Here is a 21,486-nt window from a genome sequence, read left to right on the forward strand (position 1 = left end):
CGGCCTGAAATGATTTGATTGATACAAGTCATTCAGCAGTACCTTACAATGTAACACATTTTAAATGATTTTATTCATAGTACTCATTTTCACGTATCACGCACAGGTTACATAAAGACCCCCACCTTAATACGCGGGCTGTTTCAAAGGATTAGTGGGTCGAAATAAAAAGAGTTCTGGCAAAAGGTGTTGATTTGGTTAACATGTAAGACCATGCAGACATGCACATTTCAGTTCACAATGAGGCCTTTAACAATTGCACCTATCGTTGGTAAATCCCAAAAATATTTTTGTTGCCTCAATTCCAATCCAACCATTGGACTAATTAATTCAAACAGCAACTAGACAAAACACCTAAAGGAGACGAGGATATATAACACACTGTAGCTTACATTCACTATTAAATCAGCGGGACAGTTCAGCAGTGAAGGTTTTATTTTGACATACCACAAGGTGCATTGACAAGTAGGAGCCTGGAGAAGTGCCCGCCACTCAACTTATGATCAGAGGTTTGGAACAGTTTCAGCAGCAGCATCCGTAAGCCCAGGGCGCTTAAATGTGCATTTAATGAATGGAACGACATGACAGTTCAGTTTAGCAACATTAATTCAAATTTGTGTAAGCAAATCAATAACCCTAATATGGACCCTATTCTTGGGACACAGCCATCAATTCGGTGCGGAAGATCTTGAGGGCCTGACCTCAAGCAAAAACCAATCGTATATGAAAAAAAGTGAAGCCACAAAGCCCATTCCTATTTGAACAACAGAACAACAAATTTCCTGGCAGAGTAGAAGCAGTTCCAGATGCTCACGATGTGTAAATTATCAGCTATCCTGATAGATGAGTCCATGTCAAGTGTGCGGTTAGTCTGAGCATTTTAAGTATGTCCACGTGACAGCACTCAAATCCAGCTCTTTCAACACTGCAGCATTAGATGGCCCAATTGAAGTGCCAATTTAATGATGAGCACTAACCTGTGTGGGCCAAGTAGATCTTAGCTCTAATTCAATGTCCCCGTGAGATGTTAGACAGGTCACATTTGCATGCGTCCCTTCTGTTACAAATTAGTCCACATCTTCCATGTTGCTGTAGGATGCTGTTGCACAGTCTCCAGAATGCGCAAAGACACCAGAGGGCACCTCCGGGGTCAACATGGGTGGTCCCTCAGAGTCCAGGTCGGAGCCAAATAGTGACTGACTAGTTGCCTGTAAGATAAATCATTTTTGCCAATAAATCAGGTGGCTTTATTTGATCTACTTTCAATGGTTGTGTAGAGTTAATGCATAGGATATTTAAGCAAAACATTTATTTACATTTCCAAACATAGAAATATTGACATATATTAGTAGGTCACTTTGATAGAAGAACCTTATATATATTATTGTTGGGGAATTAATAACTTGCACCTTTATACATGACAAAGAAGCAACATTCCGCTCAAGAAATTGCAATTAAGAAAATTAAAGCGATATCGTACAATTCTATACGTGTACATTGATATTTGTACGATGGCAAACAGGAAGGCTACAGTGAAAAATCCCTGAGAGTCAACATGCATATTTCCAATGTGCATTTGTCCTATTCCACAAGGTGTGGGGGGATTCAACTTTTCAAATATGCTGATACACTCTTACACAATGAACCCAGTACGCGCCAATTGCATTCAAGCTAATATCCATTCTCATAATCATTGTCACAAAATGTGGAGGTGGATGGTGTAAAAATTCAAGACCATAAATCTAAATGAGGTTCAACAGAACATGTCTTAAAATGAAGATACAACAGAAATACAGTAAAGTCTCGTTATAGCGATATTCAAGGGAGTCCGAAAAAATATCGATATAACCGGGACTATCGATACATCCGACCCTGTTTGCATGTAATTTTCTCCGTGCGTGCATAGAAATAGTATCGATATAACCGGGACTATCGATATATCCGATATCGATATAACGAGACTTTACTGTACTTAAAAAAAAGAAAAATGACAGCACGGATATAAGAGAAATAGACTTGCAAAAAAAAAGACAAAAATTACAGTGACTTGAGGACATGTTGAAACTACACACTCTAGTAAAAAAGTGGCACATGATTGTTGACTGATAACTATTTAGGTTGTTCAACCATTCAAAACTAAAACCATAAAACCATTCAAATGTAAAATTAAATTAAACAATCAATGAGACTTTGACAATCAAGGTCAAGAACCAAGCCCGATCCGTCCGAAAACATCCAGTACAGTACTCTTAAATGCATAGCAGAAATTCAATGAAGAAGTCACTCACTGCTGGTGGTTCTACAGTTAAACAATCCAAATTGTTTTTCTACCTGAGCTCCAGTGATTAAATGGTCAAAACGAATAACAGCAGGTAGTGAGATATACTATATATATATATATATATATACACACACACACACACACACACACACACACACACACACACACAGTAAAGTCTCGTTATATCGATATTCTCGGGAGTCTGAAAAAATATCGATATAACCGGACTATCGATATATCCGATCCTGCGGCATGTAAATTTTCTCCTTGCGTTCATAGAAATAGTATCGTAATAAGCAGTACTATCGATATAACCAATATCGATATAACGAGACTTTACTGTATATATAGTTCATACATAGGACTCCTTATAGGAGTCCTTATAATCAATAGTTATATAAAAAGTGTGCCTTGGGACAGAAGCTAAGGCTTTCGGATGAATAATCGCTTCATATATTGGGTGTTCGAAGTAAGGACTGGGATGCGAGAGAGCTCAGCTGGCATCAAGTTGCTTTCTCATTTTTCACCAATTTTCCTGGCCATTCTTGCTCTCCGTTTTGATCCTATTTTCTTAAAATGCACTTTTTATCATCGCAGGAAGATGCGCTGAGATGGCTTCCACCCAAAATTCCAGAGCAATTTGTCCACCGGCTGTGATTCAGGCCCAGTTGGATTTGAAAAGAAGTGGGTAGATCAAGTTGAGCATAAGGGCAAATACGGCAGCTAGGGTCCCCAGTACAAAATATCGCGCACGATCGTCATCGGGACAATCTGACATCCTCCCCACGTGTCGACCGTTCCCTTCCGCTCTGTCCTCATCTTCTTCATCTCTTGTCTTCGGGGCTTGTCGCCGTCGCAGCCCAGAGAAGAAAGGTCTGCGCGGAGCTTCATCATGACCTTCTTCATCTTCCTCCAGTTCCCGCCATATTAGAGAGGCCTGCGATTGGCGGAAACCGGTGTCAACTTCTGGGAAAAGGTGCGTTCTCAAAAAAATAAAAAATAATACTGCCTTTTGGATCGAGTTGGATTTGCTGCTTTCATTTGAGACGGGCAATTCCACGTGGAGTCACAGAAATGAATAATCAATAAGTTTAAAACATCCACAAATACTTCAGTGCGCAGATGATTGAAAGAATCATTTAAAACACAATTTAAACAAATAAATAAATAAATAAATAAATAAGATGAACCATAGTGAGGATAGACAGAACAGAAAAGTCGTTAGGCCTGAGAATCCAACATTGGCCTCATCGTTTTCAAACACAAATATCAACCCCAACACAGACATGATCTTCGGATTTTTCATTCTTCTTGACAAATTTCTCTGTCAACGTATGCGAGCACTGAGTGAATTCAGCACCAGGAGCTAACACCATCCAGTTATTTGTGCACTAACTTTAACAGAGGAGTTCAGGCTGTGCTGGGGGTTGATTATTATTCCTTGGCAACTGAATACATACTGTGGCAAAAAGAATGGCAAATTCCTCGCCGAAAAGAATAACTCAAATTAGCTAATGCTAAAATCAATTGAAAATCCCATAGACATGCTAACGGCAAATTATTAAGAAGTTGGGGTCTGACATTCCTTCACATGAATATTTACCCACAAAAGGTATAGAAACACAAACCCAAGCAAGAATAAAACAGCACTCCAAAGGGACATATTTTTACTGATATGTGAAAAAAAAGTTGTTTTAATGGAGCTCAGGTTTTTCTTTCTTCTTCGTCATTTTAAGTGTGTAATCCACACATACGTGTTTATTCTTATTTACTTTTTTTGATTTTATTAAAATCTTATTTGATTATTTCTCTATTTTCTGGTTATTTTTCAAGTTTTGTCTGGAGTTCAATTTTCATAGAATCAAGGCTTTTTCTTCACCTATCAACACAATTTTCAAATGATATGGCACAATTTAGACACTGGCAGTCCGGCATTAGCCCAGTAAATCCGAAAATTTGTGAAAATAAAATAAAAGAGAAAATAAATATTTGAAAGCGATAAGGGAGATACATATTCACAGTTTTAATGTATGCAATGATGCACTGCTGCAAAACAAAATTAAAATGCAAGAGGGTTGGAATATCACGTGATGTTTACAAGTGTATTTTGGACTTGACAAAAATAATATGAGAGTTCAAGTATTTGGCATACGGGGATTTATGGGCATGAGTAGTATGGAGTAGTTTTGTTTTGGTATGTGAATTATTCCTGAATTTTGAAGGAATTATTCATCAGACATAATTAAATGTTACAATATTTTAAGAAAACTTGGGAAGTGTGTATTAAACCGGAAGCCCTTCACATGAATCAATACCCAAAAAGTAGGTTATCGATCCCTGCCTTAATGAATACCCCCACAATTCTCAATTAGACTACATTTAGATGTAGTTGCTTGCGTCATCCAATGGGATCATGCAACACGACTGAAAACACACAAAAAAACACTTCCACCCTGACACACGAAACACCATTATCTAATTATTTCAACATCACATTGTTATTGCACAGCATGAACAATTCAACTTCTCAAAAAACATCACGTCAAAAAGAAAATGCTGAAAGCAGGGGACTTGAAACTGTTAAGAAAAGATGATATGCAGCACAATAAGGCTTCCAAACAAGTTATTGTTATCTAAAGATTTTAACAATTACTACTAAACATATTATGAAACGCTAATTGTAGATCAGATAAAACGCGTGAATATGGCATTGTTGTGCAGGACGTCAAATTAAATGGAACCCATACAGTCCACAATAGCCATGAATGGTACAACAGAAAGCACGCAACAACACCATTTCCCACAAAACTCCAAACTCTTCACTGCCCATCACAGTTTTGATTGACATGAACAATCTCAATCACAATTTAAAATATTATTGAGAATGTCTTGTGATATTATAACACAGCATCCACAACAGCATGCCGCCGTGCCCTCACCTGACTAGCAGTAGCTCCCATTGTGGGGGGAGAGTCCGCTCCGACGGGCCTCAGGAATCGCGGCGGCCGCTCCACGGGGGAATTTCGACGACGGTAGAAAAGGACGTAGGCGTATCGCGTCACCACCTGGCTCTCCTCCACCATTGTGACGGTGCTGTCATCAAACAGACGCCAGCCTGTGTGATGACAGACATAATGTTCGAAACGAGAACTAAAAGAGTGCAGATTTCTCAGTTTCTGGTACATCATGAAAAATAAAATAAAATAGGAACACACCAACATCACTACGCTGGCTATTTCTGTCACTGGGCAGGCGAGCGTATGCGGTGTAGTGGCCACCGATCATCCCACCATAGTGGTTGATTACTGCATAGAGGTCGTAGATAGGTGGCTGCTGCATCTCGTCCTTCTGACCAATACAGAACTTACTCAGATCCAGATTTCTGCAAGACAAAAATATTTTGAAATTGCTCAACATTGCACACATTTTAAGTGTATTTAAAAAATGAATTAAATAGCCATTCACCTGACAGGAAAGTCAACCATGTCATTAATCTTGTCCCTCCAGATGAAGCTCCTGAAACTGAAGCGTTTCAGTTGGATGATCAAAATATTGGGAAGACGCCACAGAAGCAACTGTTTGGAAGCCTCGCGGTGCTGCTGGCACTTTGGACAGTACCTTTGGAAGGAGAAATAGAGCATCATGCATCTTGCGCTCATCATCATAAGGCCAAAATCTCTTTAAAAAAATGGCAAATCCATGTTCAAATTAAAGCTTCGGTTTACAGTGATCAGAGATCGAAGGAGTGCTCGCAAAGGACGACCATTTTTAAAATGCACTTTTCAGATTAATTTACATAGATTATGAAATGAATACATTGAAATATATCATAATGGAGGTGTGGCAATTTTGTTTATATAAGTACTTGGAAAGTACTGTAATTTGCTGCCCAATATATTTTCTTGAGCAAATCACGAAATTACTGTCCTGTAGGGTAGGTGATTACTTTAAAAGACAGAAGCATGTCGTTCCACTTTTTTGATACTTTTTAAAATCACAAAATGACATTGGCTAAAAGAAACCAACGACTTCTCAGTTCATTTTTTGGTCTCCATTATTTCCCAAGATGTAAAAATGCAAGATCCAGTAGTAATGAAATCTAAAAAGACATACACATTAACTACCTCATGGCAATGGACTGTCTTACCATGCCTCTTCCGGTGCCAACACCTCTGGTTTAGTGAAGAGGTTGAGGCATTGCTCCAGGGTGAAGTGCCCCGCCCTGGCTGTCTCACTCAAAGAACTGGGATCTTCCTCATACTCCAGCTCCTTTGCGCTCACCAGGACATACTCCTTGAGACGCTCGTTGTTTTTCCACACCAGCTCCACGGTTGCATCATCAGGTAGGTCAATCAGACTGTCCTCTGCAGAATGGGATGCAATACAATTTAATTGTAGATTTGCAAATCTGTATGGGTCGCTTTCAATTTGAAAAAAAAGTTGCATTTGCAGGAAAAGATATAAGGAATGGCTTGTCGCTGAAAATCGATCTTTTAATTTTTTTTTTTTTACCTTTCTCGTCCAGTCTCTGCTCCTTGTTGTTAGAATCCAGCAGAATGACGTAGAACTGACCAGCATGCCCCGAAGATGGATCATTAGGTTGTTGGTACCCAGCGACTGCAGCTAGAAAACAAGATATATCAAAGATAAATAAAAATGAGAGAATATAATGATGGATATCATGTTAGAATTGAAAAAAAAAACACCCATCACCTTCTGGCCGTACTGCCTTCTCACAAGAGGTTTCTTTTTCAACATGGGTGTCCATCGAGCAGCAGGACGTAAAGGAGATAGATTCTGAGAAACCAGAGTCTGACGTTTGTGTGGTGGAGAGAGACGTCTGAGGCGAAGTAGGAAGAGCAGCATCGCCAGATTCATGGGATGAGGTACAAAGGTGTGGTTTTGAAGGGTCAAGCGTCGGAGTGCCATTCTTGGACCCGCAGTCAGTTAATTCTGCAGTACTGCTTCCACCCATGGCCTCATCTCCTGAGCCTGGATCACCATGGGAACCCGCTGATGGTGTCGGGAGCGCAGGAGATATTTCGGGGGATGTCCTCTCTGACTGGAAAGGAGGCTGGAACACGTTGACTGAAAATCTGCACAAGAAGACGAGGGACGGCATTTAAATATATCACATAGTGTAAAAAAATAATAATCGGCCACCTAATCCTGTTCAGCACAGGTGTCAAAATCAAGGCTTGGTGGCCAAATCTGGCCCATGACATCATTGTATTGGCCCCGCGAAAGCAATTCAAGCATGTCAAGTGCCATGATCGCTAGAGTCCGAACCAAAATTTAAATTTGGCGTATGTCAACCACAATAACAGTTATTATTTTTTACTTCAAATTTGAAAACTAGTTATTCGTTATTTTGTTGTGCGCTCTGTATGTAATATGTGGAGGGGATTAAACATTCTAATGGCTTCCCCAAATTCATAACATCCCTCGAGAGGAAACCGTAACTACAGTGTGGCCTGTGGCAAAAAAGACAACCTTGCTGTACATGAAGCCTCATGGCAGTAGAAGACTGGAGAGCTCCATTCTGTCATGCAAATTCCATTCAAATACATAAGAGCATGGGTTTAACTGTCATTAAATTATCAATTGTCCTGGGAATTGTATAGTTTTATCTTTCAAATCATTTCACAAATTCATAAAGATATAAAGATATAAAGTCTCGTTATATCGATATTCTCGGGAGTCGGAAAAAATATCGATATATCCGATCCTGCGGCATGTAAATTTTCTCCTTGCGTTCATAGAAATAGTATTGTAATAAGCAGTACTACCGATATCGATATAACGAGACTTTACTGTATATTAAATTTGGTGACGAAAAATATTCAAAAGATGCAATGTTTTTTTTTTTCGGTTCATGCCAGTAGCATGGATCGATTATTTAATTTTTTCCAAACAAAATTCAGAAGATGGCTTCTGCAATATCGCCACATCTTAACAATGAATCTAATGGCTACATTTTGCATAATGAGATTCTGTACCTGGAATAGCCATGCAGAAGCTGAGTGAGACGGCTATAGGAGAGCCGGGATTCGGGTACACTAACCAGGAACGGCAGACCCACATTTTCGGTATTGGGTCGACATTGACCTTTGTGATTCGACCAGTGAGTCTTTTGACACATTCTGTTGCGGGAAAAGAAAGCAGAATGAGGAAATTAGCAATTGGAGAATGAGATGAAACGTTTAGCGTTGTGCCACCATGTTAAAACAAAAACAAACAAAAAAACATCTCACTGATTGCAGTAGCCAACACTGTAACAGCGAGTACAGCGCTTCAGTTTATCTTCCTCGGAGACTGGAGGCTTTAGGCAGGAGGCACACTTTGAGATGGCGATATTGGGAACCTGTAATCTCTGTTGTGGGGGAAAAAAATTAATTGATGTATCATTAGACGTCGCAAGACATATTCACATCTGAGCTTGGATATTTGTGTTACCTGCTGCACTCTAAGCAACACAACTCTCTCCTTGGCCAGATCTTTGGAAAGTATCTCAAAGCAGAACAACATGTCGGAGGACGACACAGTGTCCAGGGAGTGAGAGGGTAAAAACATTTGTTGGAAATTATTTTTCCCCACCTGAGTCAAATAAAACAAAAAACAAGCTTAGTGCAAGCTGACAAGAAACGTGTGACACAAATTCAACTTGGAATACAAAAAGGATTTAACCTCTGCAAGTCTGAGGTTCTCAGCCTTGACCCGAACACTCCTAGAGATGGACTCAAGGACTTCTGCTGTGCTGGAGTTCTCCTTGCTCACACTCACCAAAAACTGGCAGATGAAAATGGGCAATTATTCACTCTGAGGCATCTTTCCTTTTTGATGGGAAATTATTCTCTCATCTCACCTTAATGGGTTTTTTATGCGGTTCCTTGGCAAAGTAGAAAACTGACAACACCTTTTGTTTCTGCGGCAATGGGACAGGCAAGTACAGGAAGGGGTCGAACGTTATAGACACCTGAGGGACGAGAGGAGGGAGATGATGATTACCGACTAGTGGCTGCTCGCTACCTTAAATCCAGATGTGAAAAGTGTCACACATTACCTTGGAGCACGTGGGACAGACAAGTTTGGATTTGAACTGCCCTTGGAAGAGGTCTACGATGAATGAGTCATTTCTCATTTTGTGCCTCTGCCATGCTTCCTCTGCCACCACCTAAAACAAAATCCGCGATCAGAGTCCTTTCAATGCTTTCGATAACAACGTCAATGAACACGCTGAGGAAGAAGGCGCAACGCGTCATCATGAACGTCAGCACTCTTCTCGAACACCGACCTCGTCCAAGCGACCATCGGAGTCCACCGTCTCCGTGTATGGCTTATTCTGAATGCGATTCAAATCCTCATGGAGTCCGTCAAGTAAAAAGGCCATGAATTCCTGGGCATCATGTTGGGCATAGCCTGTAAACTGATTAGCTTTACTGGCCACAATTGCCTGCAAAGTGAAGATGAATTAAAAGCTAGCTAAAAAAAAAAAAAAAACAAAAAAATTATAAATAAAAATGGGAATAAAATAACATTAAAATAAGAAATTAATAAACTTACCATTTTTTTAATAATAAAAATAAAATCCAAATAAAATAAGTAAAAATACATGAATAAAAATAGAAATAATAAATAAATAAAATTAAAATATGAACAATTAAAATTAAAATTAAATTAAAGTAAAAAAAATAAAATACAAATAATAGTCTAAATAAATAAATAAACATTTAAGAGGGGGGTAGGGGTGTGGCTCAGAACACATAAATGGCAGGCGTACCTTGAGCTTCGAGGGTTGGAAAGCATGGTGCGTTCCTTTCCAAAGTGCCCTAAGAAGCACCGCAAAGCCAATGGCTAACCGGCCTCCTGTTCCCAGTGGATTATTGCAATTTATTTCTGACTCAAACGCTCGATCTAAAAGAGGACAGAGAGGAAAATTGGTTCGGAGTGGACAACAATATGGTGGCAACATTTTAACTCAAGCTTTTGTGACAGACAGTCTCCTCAATGGATTTTCAATCGGGAGGAGGCATTTATATTTTAGTGAAAAGAAGTTGGGTGTTATGTGCCATCGAGAAGGGTTGCGGGTTTTACCGTGAAAGTAATCCCTGAGTTCTCGGGTGTTGGACAAGGATTGAATGACACTGTTCATGAAGCAAGTGTTTCCGAGGTTGACCAATCCTGTGAAACCAGGCAGGCACACTTTCTTCTCCTCCTCTTCCTCGTGGTGCTCGTTACTAACAGGGGGCGCGTGGGTCATAGGCTGCACCATGCAAGTTGGTTTCGGCTATGATTAGAAATAAAACACAAAAATAACAAAATGGAACTGGTTCATATGCTTTCAAATGATTCATCATCGTGATCCCGCCACACCAGCCCTTGGCGCCTCCGTCCTCCCACCCCTCCCTCCACACTAAAATCTCCATTTTCCAATTTACCGCCATGACTGTGGGCTCCGGCTTAGGGATGGCCACGTGGTCAGAGACTGTACGAGGAGCCACAGTATCCAAACCACTGTCCTCCACTCGGGGTGTGGCTTTAGGGGCCTTTGGTTTCTCCTCACTGACCCTGGGAGGCTCCTCCTTGGTTGGTAGGTTGTGCTGACTGCTGCCAGGTTTGCTCTTTTCGGTGCAGGCGGGGCTCGAGGGCACAGCCACCTTGGCGCCACCCACTGCACCTTAAACAGGGGACAATGGACATTGTGGTTAGAAGAGGAGGTGATGTTCAGATATCAAAACTGATTCTGAAGTTGAATATTGGACTGCAATGTCAAAGACTACCATGAGGCAAATTTGAAAATAAGTTCAGGTTTGTTACATCTTAAAAACGTTTTCTTTATCGCTTCAGGTGCTAACAGCTATTTACTAAATATTTAGTGCAGTTAGCCAAAAACGACCCTATTTTCATGCATGCAAATGTAAACAAATATATTATTTACCTGTGATTGTTTTGGAATAATGCAAAACTTTCAAAACCCAACAAAGCAGAATGATTACCCCTAATTATGTTGTCAATGTTTTTGGCTGAGACATTGGACAACATTGAACAGAATGGAAAAAAGGCTACATTGTCAAGTAGAAGCTTAGCATCAGACCTTGTGTGGTGGGGGCCTCGAGATCCTCCCAGCGTTGGCTGTGTCGCTTCTTCAATGTAATGTCCACTCGGGATACGGTGAAGGAGTAGGAGCAATGCTCAGGCTGGATTAGGTTCCTGGAGTCAAGAACGGGGGGAGATACATATGGACGGGTCAGATAGATAGATAGATAAATAAATAATGTAATACTTCGCCACAGCAAGCAATACTCATGTAATTTTAAGACATGACAATAAATGAATGAATAATTGAATGAATCAATGATTGAATGAATGATTGAAATCCATATATATATATATATATATATATATATATATATATATATATATATATATATATATATATATATATATATATATATATATATATTGGTTTTTTTTAAGCATCAAGGATGGAAAGTTCACCTGAGTTTTACTTGCCACTTGAACACCGTGTTTGGTCCGCAGTCTGGGTGAAGGCGAAGAAAGTTTGCATCACTATCCAAAGGAAGACGACGACGACACACAGAGAGTATGGTCATTGTTTGGAAAAAGTAGAAAAAGGAGAAGGACATTACATTGGAAGGCTTTCTTTCCAGTACCTTGTCTGGAAGATGAGGGTGAAATCCTGCTCCCTGAAAATGACCCTGGATGTGTTCCTGCAGATGCCCTTCATGTAGACGTTCACAACCATCAGGTCTGTGCCTTTCTCATACGAGTCCTTCTTCACGGATTGCAGGTTTACCATCGGCTCTGGCACTACGGGCAAGTCATGTGCGTCATTCCAATGATTTAAAATGACAATTTAAAAACTAACATATTTAATTAACTTATTACTTTGTTAGTTAACTCATTCACTCCCAGATGATGTGCAAAAAATGTGTCCACTCCAGTGCTAATTGGAGGACCCACAGATTATTTGGTTTTAGGACTACGGAGGGAAAAACATTGCGAGAGGTTTGACCACCGCTTTATCGGCACCCGTCATGCATTTCAATTCGTGAATAAATTTGGGAATGGCAGTGAATTGAGTTCGTTAATTAATTAATAGCAACAAGAACAGACTGAGCCTGTGAGACTCGATACTGCCAAGACAAACCTTCCTGTTCCTTTTTGAGGGGTGATTCGTCTTTTGACTGGTCCCGCTTCTCCTCGCCATCACAGCTACCTTGAATCTGGGTCAGACCTGTCGATGGCTTTTGTTCGGTAGGCACATCTCCAGAGGAATCCGAGGTGGCCCCTAGTGAACGGAGCTCTTGGTGAGTTTGAGTGTCTAGAAGCTGAGCCGTTTTCTCTGGCTCTGCATTTGTTATGCCCGTGGCCCCTTCTGGAAAGGCTGAGTCAAGATGATCGTTGAAGCTCAACATTTTCTGGGTGTCACTCGCGCACACGGGAACTCCTGGTTGGTTTTCACTGGCCCCAGTTTCAGAGCGTCTGTCCTGTGTTTCAGAAAAGTCGTATGCTTTATCTCCCTCCTAAACAGAAAACAGAACAAAATTCTCACACAGCTTGCATATTTTCAACTGTACTGAACTTTCTTCAAAGAAAACTACATCTTAAAGGACAACCGACGTCGTTTTTGTTTTTTAACTGACAACAGAAAAACGTTTTATAGCATCCAAAATACCCAAAACGCAGTATGATATTTTTAGTCAAATGCAAAACACCAATAAAAATGACTTAAAGTGTCCAAAATCTGCAAAAAATTGAGCTGCGAATTGGGCATTTTCAGACAGTCCCGCCCCCAGTTCGTGACGTCACGCCAAGACGTCTTGCATTGCTGGAGAATCAAAACAATGGCTTCAGATTCAGAGAATATGCTTTCTTGTTACACTTCCAGTTATGAATATAATTCAAATAGTTCTGAAGAGGAAAGCATACATGTTTGCAATCGATTAAAGAATTTCTTTGTGCCATTTTAAAAAGAGGCACAAAATGGCGACCTCCAGTGGCCACCTCCGTTTCCACAGGTTGATAAATTCCTTATATGGCGCTTGGACGCCCTCTTCTGGCCTTCTGGCGACTTTTGGGTGCAACACGAGGTCCCCAGACCAAACAAATACAGCAAAATACATTGACGTGATGGAAGGACCGCTACAATGCGTCTTTTTTACGGTGAAGGGCGGTCCTTTAGTGACGTCACATACGGACTCGTCACCAACTCAAAAACAAGACTTCCTGAATATTCAGGGCGAGTCTTAAAACGTAAAATATAGCTATATGCGGTGGAATCTTTGTAAAATACGTTCAGTAGAAGTCATTTGAAGCCATTTTACAAATTATGGACACAACAGACGTCGGTTGTCCTTTAAAATGCTTAAAATAAACAACCAAAAAAATGTAATGTAAACATACTGAAGTTTAAACCAGTAAAAATGAAACACTTGAAGGGCAGAGTTTCATGCAGGGTTCAAAACGGAGCAATGTCATTTAGAGTTTTTTTTTTTTTAATCCTAGCACTGTATTTTCCGGACCAGAGGGCGCACCTGATTATAAGGTATACCTTCAATGAATGATACATTTTAAAACGTTTTCCATATATAAGGTGAATCGGACTATGAGGCGCATTTGAAAAAAAATAAAGGCTTTTCGGTGCGCCATACAGTGTGGAAAATACAGTAATCTTTGAAAAGAACGCTCCAAAATTCTCTCAATTCAAATGCAAATTATCATGCTAAATTATCAGGGTTTTTATAAACCTGTACCTTGTTTGCGACAGCAACGGCGTTCCCATGTACACGTTCACAAACTAATCTGTCCATACTGTTGTCGCCATCTCTGCGTGCCGTTTGAGGGAGATCGGCAGCAGGCAAGCATGCACAAGTGGTTCCAGTCTGAGTTGACTCCATGTCTCTTTCAAAACAAGAGTTGTCCTCCTTGGTGTTCGCAGTAAAATGCGTACTGAGACGCTTCGCGCTGGGTTCTCGGGACGGCTGGTTGCCTTTTTTAACGGGGAGCGGCTGAGATGAAGCGCTTGAGGCGTCCCCGCCGCCGAAAGTTGCTGCTGCAGAGTCCGCGGAGGTTTTGTCCAACGGTTGTTTGTGTTTCAGGTGGCGCTTGACGGCGCGCTCAACTTTGCTGCCGCTGCATTTTGATGCATTTCGTGAGGGGGAGGAGGGAGCCTGAGATTGACGTTGTGTCAGCGGGGAGGACAACTTGAGATGCTCTGATGACTCGGAGGCTACCGACCTCGTCGTCGGCGCCTTGGCGGTTTTTGTTTCCATGGGTCCTGCTTCTTTCTCCTTCTTGTTGGACTTCAAACACAACAAATGAAAAAAAAGTTTTCATCAAACAAACTGCAACATGGATGGAAGTCAAATACAACACATCGCATGATTATCCCTATTTAAAAAAAAAAGTTTTAAAAAATGAATCAGCGACTGACTTTTAGTGAAGGCCAAATGTGAATCGGGATTTTCTTGTGCAAGATGAGTAATAGAAATCCTCCCTTCTCTTTGTATTGCACCCGACTACAAGAGGCCTCGATTTCCTCCTGCAAATGGCAGGTCCACTCACGACCATCTGAAAACGGAAACACAATAGATGTGCAAAACTTGATTGTCGAGAAGTATATATAAGCGGGAAATTAGCATTTAGATGTAGAAGGACCAGTGTTTACATAAACAAACTACCGGTAAATATTTTGTACGTGTATGATTTCATTGCTTGCCAAAGTGAGTGACTAGAAGCTTCTGGGGGTTAATCAAATGAAGGGGTAAAGCAAAGCGAATATCGTGGTAGATGTGCATCGTTAATGTCAAAGTGTTTGCTTTGTTTTTTTCATATTCCTTTTCCACGTGGTCTGTTGCGACTTTACCTGAGAAGTGCACATGACAGTGTGTATCGGTGAAGGTTGTGTTGACATCCTCAATCTTTTGCACATTTTCCCCACAGCGTAACTTGATGATCACTTCATTGGCATTTTGCTTCCAATCCACAAAGACATCTGAAAGCAGAAAAAAAAATATCATCACATGTGGTCAGATTAATTCAGTCATTTATTATTTGAATGCATTTTCCTGATTTTTTTTCCTCCGAATTGCAGCTGAGCTCTAATACCCAGTAAGGCTGTGGGATCCGCAGCCTTGGGTCACTTGGATGAGCTCAAAGTTCAAAGTAAACATGGTGAAGCTGCATTCAGTTGTTATGCTGCGGACATTGAATTGGATGTACCTTTATTCATCTCGCAGTGGAGAAATTTACATTTCACAGGACACAATAAGCTGCTAACAAAAGTGAAATGAAGGCTTATGTTTTCCTTATAAGGATTTTTTTTGGTCTGTCTTTGACTTGAAAAATATTTTAAATATTTGTTCATGTTTTCTGCTGCTGTTTTTTTTTATTGTTATGACTACAATTTTTTTAAACATTTTGGTCGGCTATTTTTGTTTTCTCTGCTTTGTTCTAGAATGTTAATTGTTCTGTTTGCAAAAACATTTTGGTTGTGTGTATGCTTATGTGAACCTTGTGTATTTTTTTTTATATTATTTTTATTCAGGGATCCCAGCCAAGGGAAATTAAAATAGCGGAAAATGACGTCACTGTTCCACTATCACTTTTGTGTAGGGAATCGACCAAAACACACGAAAGCATGCCGACTCAAGCACTACGCATTCTGATCTGCTTTAGCGGTTGTATACGGAAATAAAAACTTTTATATGAAAAAAGAAATATCACTTTGGTGGAAAAAAATAGTGGACTTCCGCTATGGCAATCAAAGTCAAATCAAATCAAATCAAAGTCAGCTTTATTGTCAATTATTTATTGTCAATATTGTTTATTGTTGTTTTTTTTTTTGGCTTGCGGAGCCCGCGATAAGAAGAAAGGAGCGTGACTCTGTGTCTTTGTGTTGTCATATTAATTGTTTTGGTTTTTTTTTTTGTTTCTCCCAAGATGGCGTCGCGTGAACACGCAACGGCTCCCCTCTCCTGGCAAATTGGCGTTTTCATGTTTATTATGTTTGTTAAAGTCATTATAAGTGCCTTGCATGCTGGGTCTGAGAGGACAGTAATTTCATATGTGGTGTATGTCATGCGTATTAGCATATTTGACAATAAAGCTGATTTTGACTTGACTTTGAGCAAACATAATAAACATGAAAACGCCAATTTGCAATGACGGTAGTTCGCGACTTTCTCAACCCATTGAGGCTGCAGACGGGGAGAGTATGAATTAACTTGAACCCTTTGCAGGTTACTCCCATGGAGTAAAATCCCATTTTATGTCTCCACAACATCCGAAGCAAAAACATTAACTTCCCTTGTTTATACAAAAGTTACATTCATATTATAGGCTCAAGTCTTGACGAGTGAGCCTCGTTCAGCAGTTAAAAAAGAAACTGCATTTTGATTCTACAGTTTGTTCAAAAGGAATCCACTCAAAAACTTTGCCCAGGTGATTTTTCAATGAACAATCAAAACAAGATATGAATTCATTCATGTTACTTTGTGAAACACCGTCCGTGAAGCTACGTGCATGAAACTGAGAGCATTAGAAAAGCAGGATCAGGTTGGATACAAATAAACAAGTACCCTACTTATCACAGCCGTGAGGTACACCTGCTCACACTCATTCAGGCCCTGCCACTGCACTCGCATGCGCACGCCGTAGTCTTAAGCGCAGTGACATCAAGTACAATGAAGTCAGAACTGACGGAAAGAAACAGCCAACTTCTTACGCTGCAATATTTTAAGCCACCGAAATCGACATTAACCATTGCAGACTTCAAACCGACACAATTTTATATCATATCCAACAGAAACTTCCAGATCAAGGAAAATAATGCGAAATGTTCTTTATCGTTTTCCATGTGACCAAGCGGTGGAAGTGATTTGAGCTAAATATTGTATCCGAAGCCTCAGTTTGGAGTGTGGTCCTCTCCCTAATTCGTGTGCAACTCAACTAAAGAGCCTCGACTTTCATGCTCACCCCCCGCTCCCCAGCACACACCTACTCCTGCTCTCCTCCCTTTCTCTCACCCTCTAAATGTCAGGAACAACACTCTATCCTTTCATGGTTGCTGCAATGTTTAATGTCACATCAAATTTCTGGTCATGCAATACACACACACACCTAAACACACACACCGCTTCACGTATAATTAAACAGAGAACAGTAGTGACATAGGTCAAATTTAAACTCCTTCATGAAGCAAAGGTGTTCGAACAATAATATAATCTGTCTACATTTTTTTGTGGGGCTAAACAGCAAATGTGTGCGTTTTATGACAAGCGTTGAAGGCATGCCCCTTTCCAGAATACGTTTGAGCCTACTACGAATGTTACATCCATTTAGCTGCAATTTAAAAAGGGGGGTTTTGGTATACTGAGCAAAAGCAGTTTAATTTACTACAAAGCCTCTCAATTAGTTATTAGCAGAGCTTGTATTGAGTTGCATCCCCACACGCAACCAGGTCACCGGAACTAACATATCACAAGAAATACATCTTCCTTATTTTATTTTTTTTAAACACCCGTGATACTTCATTCACATAACTTCAGAACTATTGTCCAATCTTCTTACCCTGAAAATGGCTGCAAATATTTATCAATTAATGCTCCGACCATGCGGGTTATTTTCTGGATTATACTGTATCTTCCGTGGCATTGTACTTACAAATTCAACACACAGCTATTAACGTGTTTGCATGACCTACAAATGCTTTGGTCAACAATACACGATCGGCACACTTGGATATCATGTCCAACATCACTACAGCTCATATCGCATATCGGGTTACTTAAGCCACTAAATGGATTTACAGCAACATATGGCGCCATAGAAGAACAACATTTTACCTTTGGCCCAGATGCCAAATGGGGTTTGAGTTAAGGTAAGCCAGTTTAAACTAAAAAGAAAACAAAATAGCACATTTCAAAGAGCAAGTTCCCTCCAACCAGAACAATTATTTGCCTATACACACACACGGTGTGTGTTAACTATTTCACATTTTGACACCCTAAGACCACTCTGAAAGTGTGTGTGTTTGGTGGGGAGACAGTGTGCTATGCGGCTATTTAATTTCAAAATGCGCCCTCCATTAAAAACCAACCAGGATCTTGTGCTTAAACTGTTTCCATCAGCCCTGTTTATTGTTAGTGATATGTTTTTTTTAATATGCTAGCTGACTTACCCTTTTTGACCTCCGCAAGGACTCCATCCATTCCCGCAGCAGCAGCAGCTCTCTTAGCCTCTTTGGATTCCTGATTCGCTCGATCTTTCTGCTTCTTCTTACTGGCACTGGAGGACAGCTCGGACCCATGGTCATCTCCTCCCCTCTGCTGATTCGAAACCCCGCTGCGTCGGCCCGCGGCCCCATTACCACTGCCGCTGGACATCTTTAGACACTTGGCACTAAGGGGCCGTCCGTCACCGGATTCGCTACCGCTGCTGGGGTCTGGATCTGAGGTGTGCCGCTTCTTGCCTGGCCCAGCTATCTTGGCGATGATATTGATCCAACCTCTCTCAGAACACAATCAGGAAAGGGAGTAGGGAAGGGAACCTAAGGTAACGAGGAGAGGAACATGAAAAAAATGCAATTAATGAATCAGTACCCATGTTTGTTTAAGCGTCTCTCACTCTCTCACTCACTCACTCACTCACTCACTCACTCACTCACTCACTCACTCACACACACACACACACACACACACATTCACACCTTGGTATAACACGGTTCATATATATATATTTTTTTTTCAAGTGATAACTTGTAACTGCAACTGTGTCGGGCAGTTAGTATTGCGATGTGCAGTCATTTAGGTGAAAAGTACGCTTTGATCCTCTCCTCTACAAAGAAGGTACAGAAAGTGCTTCAGAATGAATGACCTTGGTGTCTTTGTGTTGTCATATTATTTGTTATTTAGTTTTTTTTGTTCTTTTGACTTCAAGATGGCACCGGGAGAGTGGATGCCTTTCCAGTAGCTCCTGTATTTTGTTTTTCTACTTCTTTCATTCGTTTCATCTTCCTTTCATAACTTTGCTGGTGTGATATGTACATTTCTCCACTGCAGGACTAACAGAGGTAAATCCAATCCAGTCCAATCTAATCCAGTACCATTGAATAGTGTCAGTGAAATTACGTTTTTTTTGTTCTTTTGTAGCAGCCTTAATTGGGGATTGAATGGCATTGCAAGACAATGTTGTATTGTTGTCATCCTGGAACCCAAACAACAGTCTGGGAAACAAGTCAAGTCAGTCGTTGCAGGATTGGATTGGATTTGCCTTTATTAGTCTCACAGTGGAGAAATTTACATTTCACAGCAGCAAAGTGATGACACGCTGTCTGTAAAAACTTCAACAAAAAAAAAGCAAACCAATTGGGTCCAATTCGGAATCTAAACATTCACATTTTGACAAAGACAACAAGTCTTTCATAATTTTGCTGCTGTGAAATGTAAATTTCTCCACTGCGAGACTAATAAATGCAAATCCAATCCAATCCAAAATTAGAGAAAATATGTTTATATCATTTCTAGCATTACTTATGAGAATGTTTCCGTATGAAACTAAAATCGTTAAGTGACTCAAAAATCAAAGTGAATCAATCGCGAGTCGTTAATCAAACAGAATTGATTTTGGAAATCTGAATGTTTTACAAGATTGTGTCTAAATATATCGGCGGAGTTTATTTTGCTATGCCAAGTAGCCCGAAATCAGTGAAATCAGGCAAAACATTTGAAATCTCATCAAAAAATATCGGGGAACATTCAATAAAAACGTGTGTTTACGTGTGTTCACCTGATGCAATATCTAAAAGAGAATAATAAATAGCCTTGTTTTCGAATCAACCGGCAGTGATTTGACAGTGGGAAGATTTTTCATCCCATAAACGATACTTTCTTGAGAAATATGAGCGAGTGTTGTGAGCTTTTTTTTAAGGTAAAATACATACCATCATTCAACAATACAGGGAAATACCGACTTAAACACGCAATGGCACTTGTTATTGTCGCTAGCATTAACGCGACGGCTGTTGTTTGCGCAGTGGCCGCCACGAATCCCAAAGAAGCTATTAAATGCATCATCCGGTGCATTTCACTGCAGTTATTTTAAGAATGTATAAAATGTTGACATCCCTGCAACGATTTTGCGGTGACCGTTAACGGGAGCACTTGCGTCGATACATTGCATTGCGTGTAGTTCTGCCACCCAAGTCTTAATGTAAATAAGTGCGTTAACGGTATCACCCAATTGCCCTTACCCTTCACCCAAATGCATTTGTTAGACTGACAACGGCTAAATTTTAAAGCAAGGGCTAAACAATCAATCGCGTAATGGCATTAGCGTTGCTAAAGCTAATGCTTGCCTCCATTTTGCACGAGAATAGGCACAGCTTTGCGGTCATTTGGGGACAAGCGGTAGTGTTGGTATTGAAACGAACCCATCGCACTTACCAAGAGTCAGTTTCAGGAAGAGAAATGTTGTTGTGCGTCGACACAATGACCGGCGACTCGCTGTCCGTTCCCACCAGCTACAAAGCTTCCTTCGCTTCTTTGCTACAGCAAGGCCGCTCCGATCTTGGCCGCATACGCAACCTCCTAGTCTACGGTGCTTCTGGATTGTTCTTTCTTTTTATCCGGGAGCCATTTCAGACGAAGTGAATTTGACAATTGGATTTGCGTTTCAACCAAAAGATGAAAGCCGGGTGACGGTCAGCCTACCGGTGCCATTGATGAGTGCGATATCCGTGCGATAAGTCTACTTTGTTTAGGACAACATCCTTGCAGGCCGAGCGACGGCGAGCCACTTCCTGGTGGCGACATCACGTGATCCGTAGCAATTTGCTTTCAATTTTGCACGTTGTTCACACAAATGCAAATGTGACATTTCTGCGAAACGACATTCAGAGACGGCCTCTACAAAGAAAATTCGTTTCAAGGTTTTCAAAGGCATAAAATAGCCGACCTTAAGGTGCGGGCATGCGTGCTTGTGTATCTTTTTACACGTGTGCGTGTGTGTGTTTTTTTTACATGATTCTTGAACCATACAAGTTAATTCTCACGAGTTGGTCAGGAGACTCCCGATTTTGACCACAATACTCACAATAATTTGTATGGTAAAACAAAAAAAATGGCGTGGTAAAGGATGCACACAGTCGCTGGCATAGCTGGTCAGGCTTTTACTAAACAAAC

The 21,486-nt window shown here is 40.5% G+C and overlaps 1 protein-coding gene across 4 annotated transcripts; it reads right to left on the reverse strand.

Moving 5' to 3' along the window:
* Window positions 1-54: 54 nt before the first annotated feature.
* usp19 (ubiquitin specific peptidase 19) lies at window positions 55-21,100 on the reverse strand. Of its 4 annotated transcripts, XM_089011273.1 has the most exons (27): window positions 21,016-21,100; window positions 20,749-20,922; window positions 18,486-18,854; window positions 15,171-15,299; window positions 14,739-14,875; window positions 14,059-14,607; window positions 12,453-12,828; window positions 11,956-12,112; window positions 11,780-11,851; window positions 11,376-11,491; window positions 10,720-10,958; window positions 10,376-10,568; window positions 10,062-10,195; window positions 9,576-9,734; window positions 9,345-9,455; window positions 9,147-9,257; window positions 8,969-9,070; window positions 8,738-8,878; window positions 8,536-8,654; window positions 8,281-8,424; window positions 6,995-7,377; window positions 6,794-6,904; window positions 6,429-6,645; window positions 5,747-5,899; window positions 5,497-5,663; window positions 5,221-5,396; window positions 2,452-3,218 (listed from the first exon to the last, which is right to left on the reverse strand). In XM_089011273.1, exons 3-27 carry the CDS (start codon window positions 18,688-18,690, stop codon window positions 2,940-2,942), a joined length of 4,680 nt encoding a protein of 1,559 aa, XP_088867399.1. In that variant the 5' UTR covers window positions 18,691-18,854; window positions 20,749-20,922; window positions 21,016-21,100; the 3' UTR covers window positions 2,452-2,939. The 4 variants fall into 4 exon arrangements, with proteins under 4 accessions (XP_088867424.1, XP_088867413.1, XP_088867406.1 ...); XM_089011298.1 differs by lacking the exon at window positions 2,452-3,218 and adding an exon at window positions 55-1,208 and having other exon boundaries at window positions 10,720-10,952; window positions 20,749-21,092; XM_089011287.1 differs by lacking the exon at window positions 2,452-3,218 and adding an exon at window positions 55-1,208 and having other exon boundaries at window positions 20,749-21,092.
* Window positions 21,101-21,486: the final 386 nt, after the last annotated feature.

The sequence above is a fragment of the Hippocampus bargibanti genome, linkage group LG01, assembly GCF_051943395.1.
Source record: "Hippocampus bargibanti isolate YZ-2025 linkage group LG01, ASM5194339v1, whole genome shotgun sequence".
NCBI lineage: Eukaryota > Metazoa > Chordata > Actinopteri > Syngnathiformes > Syngnathidae > Hippocampus > Hippocampus bargibanti.

What these genes read in the sequence shown, in the direction of transcription:
- usp19 (XM_089011273.1), bottom strand. Translation starts at nt 18,690, where the DNA reads ATGTCCAGCGGCAGTGGTAATGGGGCCGCGGGCCGACGCAGCGGGGTT. An exon ending in TCCAACCCTCGAAGCTCAAG is followed by an intron (nt 9,735 to 10,061) that starts GTACGCCTGCCA and finishes TTCACTTTGCAG; the next exon opens with GCAATTGTGGCCAGTAAAGC. An exon ending in ATGGTTGACTTTCCTGTCAG is followed by an intron (nt 5,664 to 5,746) that starts GTGAATGGCTAT and finishes TTTGTCTTGCAG; the next exon opens with AAATCTGGATCTGAGTAAGT.